The sequence below is a fragment of the Cebus imitator genome, unplaced genomic scaffold (assembly GCF_001604975.1).
Source record: "Cebus imitator isolate Cc_AM_T3 unplaced genomic scaffold, Cebus_imitator-1.0 Scaffold18, whole genome shotgun sequence".
NCBI lineage: Eukaryota > Metazoa > Chordata > Mammalia > Primates > Cebidae > Cebus > Cebus imitator.
In genome coordinates this window covers 6,737,621-6,747,848 of record NW_016107333.1, presented here as the reverse complement: position 1 = coordinate 6,747,848, position 10,228 = coordinate 6,737,621, and the positions used below count along the sequence as shown (strand labels likewise).

The window sequence follows — 10,228 nt, the reverse complement described above, 5'->3', positions numbered from 1 at the left end:
AAAACACACAAATAAGGAATGAAAGCATATATACCAAGGGATTTACTGTGGCTATTCCTGAGCAGGAGAGAATATAAACATTTCTCTTAAAATCACTCGTCTATAGTTTCTAATTTTCCTGTAACATTTACTAGCAGGATGAAAGAAGATAAACATATTTTAAGGTTAAAAAAAAACACTGAATAATTACCCAATTTTTCTTTCCACCGATCTCATTTTATTCACAATGACTGAGGTGGAAATTCTGATCAGCACAGAAGAACATCATAAACTTTGGAGACAGGGAGATCGAGGTTCAAATCCTGACTCCACCATTTAACCTTCTTTAAAATAAGACTAATGCCTGTTCATGTTTGCTTGTATATGCACTAAATCTCCCTGAAAGGACAGAAAAGAAGCTGACTGCAGTGGCTGCCACCGTAAACAGCCATAAGATGGAAATAGCCAAAATGTCCATCAAGTGGAAAAGGGAATTAGGTCTCTTGGAATAAGAGTGGAATGGAAACTTTTCAATAAATACCTTTTTGAATCTGCAGATTTTTTGGAGCCATGTGAATGTTATACCTAATTAAAAATTAGCAAATAACTAGATATTTCAGTGTATTAGGGGATTACTATTAATTTTTTATATGACAGAGTTATATTTCTTAAAAGTCATTATCTTGCAGAAATACTGCAATATATGCAGGTGAAATTATATAATGTCTGGGGTTTACTTCAAAATAACCCAAGGTGAAGTAGAGAATAGTCAATGGGAGTAGAGATAAAGTAAAACAGGCTGGCTGGGCGCAGTGGCTCACACCTATAATCCTAGCACTTTGGGAGGCCAAGGTGGGTGGATCACTTGAAGCTAGGAGTTTAAGACCAGCCTGGCCAAGATGGCAAAACTCCGCCTCTACCAACAATACAAAAATCAGCCAGGCATGGTAGCACGTGCCTGTAGTCCCAGCTACTCAGGAGGCTGAGGTACAAGAATTGCTTGAACCCAGGATGCAGAGGTTGCAGTGAGCTGAGATCACACCACTGTACTCCAGCCTGGACGACACACACACAAAATAAGACAGCGCATCAGCTGACAATTGTTGAAGCCGAGTGATGAGTAAATGGTATTAGAGGTGTTCTAATTTTACGTGTGTGAATTTTCCATAATGAAAAATTTTATTTTATTTATTTTTCCCTTAAATATTAGATAGCAAGACAGTAAGTTTACTTATTTTTGAGACAAGGTTTGGCTCTATTATCCAGGCTGCAGTGCTTGGCACAATCTCAGCTCACTGCAACCTTTGCCTCGTGGGCTCAAATCATCTTCCTATCTAAGACTCCCAAGTAGCTAGGATTACAGGCACACATCCCCATGCCCAGCTAATTTTTGTTTTTCTTTTGGTAGAGACAGGGATTTGCCATGTTGCCCAGGCTGGCACTGAACTCCTGGGTTCAAGCTATGGCATGCCTCAGCCTCCCAAAGTGCTTGAATTACAGGCGTGAGCCACCACACAAGCCATAATAAATTTTAAAGTAAGATTCAAAAGAATACAACATTAAAGGAAATTTAAAAAATATTTTTATTAGCTATTACTAATTTAAAATAATTACTATAGTAATTAGGGGGATTATATTAAGTCATATAAATTCAGTGCCCACCACAAAGTTTGATAAATAATCTTGGTTCCTTTTTCATCTCCTATTAGTGAGTGGCTATAAGATGGTATTTAACCTCACTTAAAAAATAAAACTACGCTGAAGTTCCTCAAAAAGTCAAACATAAAATTACCATATGATCCAGCAATTTCACTCCTATATACCCAAAAGAACTGAAAACAGGTGTGCACACAAATAAGTGTACACATATGTTCACAGCACTATTCACAACAGCCCAAAGATGAAAACACCCCAAATGTTCATAGAATGTAGAGATAAACTGTGGTATCTACACATGATATTATTCAGCCACGTAAAGGAATAAAGTACGGACATGCTACAACATGAATGAACCTCAGAAACATTATGCCCAGTGAAAGAAACCAGATTCAGAAGGCCATACACTATATGATTCCATGTAGTTATGCACTGCATTAACACTGCTGTGGTCAATGACGGACCATATAGAGGATGGTGGTCCCATCATATTATAACACTGTATTTTTACTACACCTTTTTCCTATGTTTAGATACACAAACACCATTATGGTACAACTATCTATAGTATTCAGTACAGAAACATACTGTACAGGTTTGCAGCCTAGGTGTATAGTGGGCTATACCAGCTAGGTTTGTGCAAGTACACTGTGACATTCACACAATGACAAAATCACCTAAGTTTCTCAGAAGGACAGAGTTTAAGAGACATATGACTGTGAATGAAGTAATCAGAATAGGTAAATCCACAGAGAAAAAAAGCAGAATGGTGGTTGTCAGCAGTTAGGGAGAAGTGGTAATGGGAAGCAGCTGCTTAATGTGTATGGGGTTTCCTTTTGGGGTGATGAAAACATGCAACTAGATAGAGGTAGCAGCTGCACAACACTGTAAAGGCGCTAAATGCCACTGAATTGTTCACTTTAAATTGGTTAATTTCATATTATGTGACCTCTATCTCCATAAAATAATTATACAGAGATCGATTTTTTTTTTTTTTGAGATACCATTTTTTTAACATATCAGCTTGGCAAACATAAAGAAGTTTGAAATTGCTGTGTACTGGGAAGGCTGCAAACAGGGTGGGAAGATGAACAAGTAATTTCTTTGGAGGGTTAATTTGTCAATACTTATCAAGTCTCATTAATGGGGGACTAGTTAATTAAAAGTATGGTATGCCCATATAATAGAATACTATATAATTACAAAAAGGAATCTCATAATTCTATATATACTGGAATGTAATGTTTCGCAAGATAAGTTAAATAAAAAGAGACAGGGCAGTGCTTATTTTATATTACTTATTTACATTACCATCTGTACAAACAGGAAGCAATCTCTCTCCCTCCTTCCCTTATCCCATGACTGAGTATGTATAGAATATCTTTGGAGGCACGTTTAAGAAACTGGGAAAAAGTTACCACAGGGAGAGGGACAAACTTTCTGCTGTACATCTGCTGTTCCTTTTTACTTTTTTTTTTTTTTTTGAGATGGAGTCTTGCTCTGTCATCCAGGCTGGAGTGCAGTGGTACGATCTCGGCTCACCGCAACCTCTGCCTCCAGGTTCAAGGAATTCTTCTGCCTCAGCCTCACATGTAGCTGGGGTTGCAGGCACGCGTCACCACACCTAGCTGATCTTTTGTATCTTTAGTAGAGACAGGGTTTCACCATATTGGCCAGGCTGGTCTCGAACTCCTGACCTCATGATCCGCCTGCCTCAGCCTCCCAAAGTGCTAGGATTACAGGTGTGGGCCACTGCACCTGGCCTGTACCATTAAAAAAATATCTTAAGTATATATTATTTTTTCTAAAAACAAATAAATAGGCTGGGCATGGTGGCTCATGCCTGTAATCCCAGCATTTTGGGAGGCTGTGGGTGGATCACCTGAGGTTGGGAGTTTGAGATCAGCTTGGCCAACATGGCAAAACCCCATCTCTACTAAAAATACAAAAAAAATTAGTCGGGCACGGTGGTGCAAGCCTATAGTCCCAGCTACTTGGGAGGCAGAGGCACAAGAATTGCTTGAACCGGAAGGTGGAGGTTGTAGTAAGCCGAGATTGTGCCACTACACTCCAGCCTGGGAGACATAGCCAGACTCTATCTTAAATAAATAAATAAATAAAAAGAATTTGTATTCTACATGAAAATTTTCACATAGTTGGATTTTTATTCTTATACTTTTTTTCTCCAGCGAAAAGAGCTCCTGTTGCTTGAACTGCTCCTCTCAGGACAGTATGTAGGAGCTAGTCTTCCCCATTCCGGCACACTGAACACACTCCTCCAGATGTGATGTGCCCAGCACTCAGCGTTATAAGTCGGACTTTCCACTTGAGATTCTTGAGCTGTTTTGAGTCCCTCATCTCTTGAGAAGCTGATAAAAGATATAGACCTTCTCCCGAGAAAAAAATTCACTGGACCAATCATACCTAGCAACTCACATACAATCTCATGGACTGGCATCCCAGCATCATACAGTCCTTGTAATTCTCATAGCTTTATCAATAGCTACCACACCTTGTTGGTTAATGTTAAAGTGACAACTAAATCACTCACAACTCCTGAGAGTTTCTGCAGAAGCAGGCCTCTTCTCTCCCCTCGTTTTTGAAACATCAGCGTTTCCCACACACTCCTGTAGTTTCCCCTAGCGCTTAGGCCCTGCTTTCCAGCTTCATGTGTTGCATAAATTAGGCCCTCTCAGCTAAATGTCACTTATAAACTGACAATTATCTAGCCTATAGCTTCATTTACATCTCTGCTCAAAATCTTGAATGTTGTTACTTTGCCTCAGAAAGAAATCATTTGTTCTCATCTGAATCGACAGAAGGAACAACTGGTAGTTCCGAGAATCTCAAAAAGGACTCAAGTAATGATTTATTTAATAACGAATCTCAAAAAAAAACGATTTATGCTATTTTCCTGGAGCTCAGATAATTTACATTAGATAATTACAGGTAAACTATCTGAGCTCCAGGAAGATAGCATAAATCATTATTTTGCTGGGCAAGAAAGTGACCTCACAGCCACAGTTTATCAAAAACGAAACAAAAACTTTTGGCAACATCCTACATATTTCAGCTTTCCATATAGTTATGGACTGCATTCCCCCGCCCAAATTCATGTTGAAGCTCTAGCCCCAAAATGACTGCATTTTGAGACAGGGCCTTTAGGGAGTGTGATGGTTAATTTTAGCTGTCAACTCAACTGGATTGTGGGATGCCTACATGGCTGTTGAAGTATCGTTTCTGGGTGTGTCTATGAAGGTGATTCCAGAAGAGATTGGTGTATGGTCTGTGAACTAAGAGGGAAAATCTGCCCTCAATGTGGGCAGGCACCATCCATTTGGCGGGGGAAGCGAGGGGAGGTGATAGAGGAAAACAAAAAGGGATTTTTCCCCTTCTGGAGGAAGTTTTTTCCTCCTGCTCTTGGCTATAAGATTCCAGGATCTTTGGCCTCTGGTCTCTGAGACTTGCACTAACAGTCTCTGGGGTCCTCCGGCTAGGGGGCTACACCATTAGCTTTCCTGCTTCTAAGATTTCTGGACTTGGACTGAGCCATGCTAATGGCTTCTCAGGTTCTCCAGCTTGCAGATGGCTTATCTTTTATTTTATTTATTCATTTTTGGAGACAGAGTTTCACTCATCACCCAGGTTGGAGTGCAATGGCGCGATCTCGGCTCACTGCACCCTCTGCCTCCTGGGTTCAAGCAGTTCTCTTGCCTCAGCCTCCCAAGTAGCTGGGATTACAGGTGTGCGTCACCACACCTCGCTGATTTTTGTGCAGATGGCTTATCACGGACTCTTCTGCCTCTATGATCATGTGAGCCAATTCTCCTAATAAATCCCCTCTCATAAATTCTATTGTTTCTGTCTCTCTGGAGACTGCTGTCTAATACAGGGAAGTAATTAAGGTTAAATGAGGTTATAAGCATGGGGCCCCTAAACTGAGAAGACTGGTGTCCTTATCAGAAGAGGAACAGACACCAGAGATTTCTGCCTCTCCTCATCCACACAGAGGAAAAGTCCTATGTGGATACAATGAAAGGGTGGCCATCTAAAAGCTGGCAAGAAAGGCCTCACCAGGAACCAGTCCTGACAGCACCTTGATCTTGGACTTCCAGCCTCCAAAACTGTGAAAAAAATCAATGTCCATTAGTTAAGCCACCTGGTCATGGTTAACTTGTTATAGCAGCTCAAGCTGACTGATACACACACCTGAAATAAACGCATTCACTACTGGAGTGCAATTCAACAATGACAACATTCAGAGGGCTAAGACTTTTCTGACCCACTCTTGATTTAATTACATCCACGAGCTTGGCCTTACCAGGGCACTCGAATGAAGAAAAACGTGTGGGTAAGCGAATGGAGCAGAAATTATGGTCAGACTCTGTATAACCTCATGTGCAGAACACTACAACATTTAAGCTTTACCCCAAAAGCTACAAGCAGAATCACACACAGACTGTCTACCAGGTTAGTCACACGGGTATGAAAATGAATCTAGATATTTTATAAGGACTTTTAAGAAAAACTCCCCCACACACAGAAACAAAAAACAACTGGGCTTTGGGTTCTCAGTAAAAAAAAAAAAAAAAGAAAAGAAAAAAAAGAAAAAGAAAACCTAGCTGACTAGAATAGTTAATTCCCCAAGAATAACAGGTAATGCTAGTTTTACTTAAGTCAGTTTACAAACAGGCATGTGAAGGTAATCAATACTAACAGGATCAAAATCATCTGCCAGAACAGATTGCTTAAATGGGAAACGAAAAGATGAAAGTTACTTAGTGCCTCGGCATACACAGGTACTCTGTATAGAACCTTTCTAGCCCTCAGTTTCCTCATTATGTGCAATGGGGATACTAATCTCTATTTTACAGGGCGCTTGAAGATTAAATAAAATCACTTCTAGGTAAAGCAGTTAGCCCAGTATTTGCCACATAGCAGGAGCTTAGCAAATACGACCTTTTGTCGATGTATATGGAGGTGTGTACACCAGCTCTGAGGTATAATTTAGTTATAATGAAAATCACATTTTTTTTTAACATGTAAATTTACTAAAATGAGAACTCCCCAAAAATCACAAAGGAGGAGTGGGAAGAAAACCATACACAGACCAAGGAAGATCTTGTATCTAGGGACACAGGAGGAAAACCAAATCTGGAAAGAAAATGACTAATCTGGGGTCAGAGTCCACAAACTTCTACCTTTACATGTGTCTACAACACATAAAATTATATTCCCTAATAACCTACAAAGTACAGTTATGATCACCTCGTGTTCCTAACTAAAACTACGTATGAACAGAGTGAATAGAAGGCTCGTATTCAGCCTCAGGAGAGGGGCTGCTCTGAAGCACTTGGCAACTCTGCAGAGCCAGCCTGGGGAACGCACACAACTAGACTTTAGAAACAACTGTTTTCAGAGCATGATCAGCGCTACCTCTGGATGGTCGTGGTTTTCTACTGCTGCTTTTTAATGATACATTTGCATTATTTTACTTTGCTTATTTGGTGTACCCTAAGGTACACAGGGAAAGGTTTTTGTATTAACAATATTTCTAGCCTGCTAACATTGAAAAACTAGCTTTTAAGACACAAGTTTCAGTTCAAATATGAATTATCTATACTCCTATGGCCAAAACACATATATGCCAGTTTCTCTAAAATCTGTGCAGGCAACATTTTAGATAGAACACAGTTCTTTTGCTACTGAACAGAAATAGGTGGGGTAGGTTGATCAGAATAGTGTTTTGTTTTTAAAGTAATACAGTTACATGGTTCTAAAATCAAACTATATTTAGAAGTATACAGTAAGGAGTCTCACTCCCACTGCTACTACCTTCCCTTACCACCTACCTCCTCCTATTAAGTAACCACTTCAGGTTTCTTGTGTATCCTTTCAGTTTCTTTAAGCATAAGATATGTGAGCAAACATACGGTCTTATCTCCCCAACTTAATACAAAAACTATCATATTATACACACAATTCTGTATTTTCCTCATGATTAATATACAGTGGAGATTTTTCTATACCAGTACATACAGATCTTCATTCTTTCAAAGCTACACAATTTTCCATTATATAAATATTGAATACATTAAGCAGTCTCTTGTTAACGAACATCTGGGTTCATTTTGTTATTACAACCAATGTTGCAATGAATAATTTTTTTTTTTTTTTTGAGACAGATTCTAACTCTGTTGCCCAGGCTGAAGTGCAGTGGTGTGATCTAGGCTCACAGCAACCTCCCCCTCCTTGGTTCAAGCAATTATCCTGCCTCAGCCTCCCAAGCAGCTGGGACTACAGGCATGCACCACCACCATGCCCAGCTACTTTTTGTATTTTTAGTAGAGATGAGATTTTGCCATGTGGGGCAGGCTGGTCTCAAACTCTCAACCTCAACTGATCTTCCTGCCTCGGCCTCCCAAAGTGCTGGGATTACAGGCGTGAGCCAACATTCCCAGCCTCAATAAATAATCTACAGTAGTCCTCCCTTAGCTAAGACCCCACAGTGAATACCTGAAATGGCAGATAGCACAAAGCCCTATATATACTATGTTTTTTCTTATACATACGTAAGTATGATAAAGCTTAATTTATAAATCAGGTACAATAAGAGATTAACAACAATAACTAATGATAAAATAGAACAATTACAACAAGATGCTGTAGTAAGAGTTATATGAATGTGGTCTCTTCTGGAATTTTTCAGTTAATATTTTCAGATTGCAGTTGACCACAGGTAACTGAAACCACAGAAAGTGAAACTGCAGACAAGAAGGGACTAGTGTCTATACGTCGTATCTATAAAATGAAGGCCTAGGAGAGACTTAGTAGGTCAAAAGCATATGCATTTGTAATTCTGATAAAAAGTGGTTCTTTTTTGTGGTTCTGAGCCCATTAAAAAATCTAATGAGAGGTATGGAACTTGGTTCCCAAAATAATGAACAGATACACAAAATTTACATAACTAGCAGCCCTCATATGGATCCATCTCTAGAGATATTAAAAAGGGGTGCTAGGTGTCGTGGTTCACACATGTAATTCTAGCACTTTGAGAGGATGAGGTGGGTGGATCACTTGAGCCCAGGAGATCAAGATCAGCCTGGGCAACATGGCGAAGCCCCATCTCTTCAAAAAATACAAAAATTAGCCCGGTGTGGTGGCACTTGCCTATAGCCCAAGTTACTCGGGAAGCTGAGGTGGAAGGATAACCTGAGCCTGGAGAGGTCAAGGCTGCAGTGAGCCACAACTGGCCACTGCACTCCTGCTTGGGTGACGCAGTGAGATACCATCTCAAAAAAAAAAAAAAAAAGAGCTGGAAGATTTAGGAAGGGCCTCAGAGCTATAATCTCAAAATCTGAGAACTTGGAGACTTTACCTTGATTGATTTCAGCTGCAGAAGGCCCCAAACTCAAGCTCTTCTTCTGTTGAGCATTTTTGGCAAGAAGCGTGTGCTTGTCATCATTCCCTGTATCCATCTCTGAAATGGTGACAGCCAGAATCCGGCAGAAATTAGCGAGCTGCTGCTGATCGAAATTGGATACTAAGGAACTCAGATTGGGGACTTCATCTAGTCGGATCATTTCCTACAGAAGACAAAAATGAAACAATCCCCACGCTCAATTCACTCAAGAGATTGGATGTGCCTTTTTCATCCCCCTTATATGGGACTCAATAGCTAGATCACTTAGGTTCATATCTCAGCTCTGTAACTTGCAGCTCTGCAACCTTAGGTAAGTTATAACAATCTTTCAAGTTTTTGCTTGTTTATCTGTAAAATGGGACTAACCTATCTCACAGGATTAGTCTGAGGGCTAAATTTACCTTTTGAGCACGACTGTTTTTACTCATTCTTGTGGTATATTTTGCCTATTTTTTAAAAAAGGAAATGCCTACAATTCAAGTTTTAGAAATCATAAATTACCATTCTTGCTATAGATTTTTTTAAAAAATAAAGGCCATGCGCAGTGGCTCACGCCTGTAATCCTAGTACTCTGGGAGGCTGAGGTGGGTGGGTCACCTAAGGTTGGGAGTTCGAGGCCAGCCTGACCAACATGAAGAAACCCCGTCTCTACTAAAAATACAAAATTAGCTGGGTGTGGTGGTGGGTGCCTTGTAATCCCACTATTTGGGAGGCTGAGGCAGAAGAATCGCTTGAACCCGGCAGATGGAGGTTGCAGTGAGCCAAAATTGTGCCACTGCACTCTTGCCTGGGCAATAAGGGCAAAAGTCCGTCTCAAAAAAAATAAATAAAAATAAATAAATAAATAAATAAATAAATACCTACTTCAAATATAGCTAAAGGCCTCTGAGTATCCCCCATCCAGTTGAATTTTCTTCTCTCCCCGCAGAGGTAACCATTGTTTTCAACTTTGTGTTTATGGTTCCCACGTATATTTTTATACAAATATTTCCATTAAAATACATGGTACTACTGCTCTGTGTGCACCGTGGGAATGGCACCATACTATAACTTACTTTTCATTCAACATTTTGAAAGTTTATCTACACTGATGCAAGCAGCTGCTTCAATCACTTCCCACTGTTTCACCCCACAGTTTAATCATTTCTCTCTTTTCCTTTTTTTTTTTTT

General features: G+C 39.9%; 1 protein-coding gene across 4 annotated transcripts in view; it reads right to left on the bottom strand.

Annotated features, from left to right (window-relative positions):
- The window catches only part of LOC108292637 (transient receptor potential cation channel subfamily C member 4 associated protein), a 78,813-nt gene that overhangs the window by 30,093 nt on the left and 38,492 nt on the right, over positions 1 to 10,228 (bottom strand). For all 4 annotated transcript variants that reach the window (XM_017513643.2, XM_037733092.1, XM_017513662.2 and 1 more), the window contains exon 7: positions 9,014 to 9,221. In XM_017513643.2, the coding sequence (XP_017369132.1) occupies positions 9,014 to 9,221 (208 nt within the window). The remainder of the gene's footprint in view (positions 1 to 9,013; positions 9,222 to 10,228) is intronic.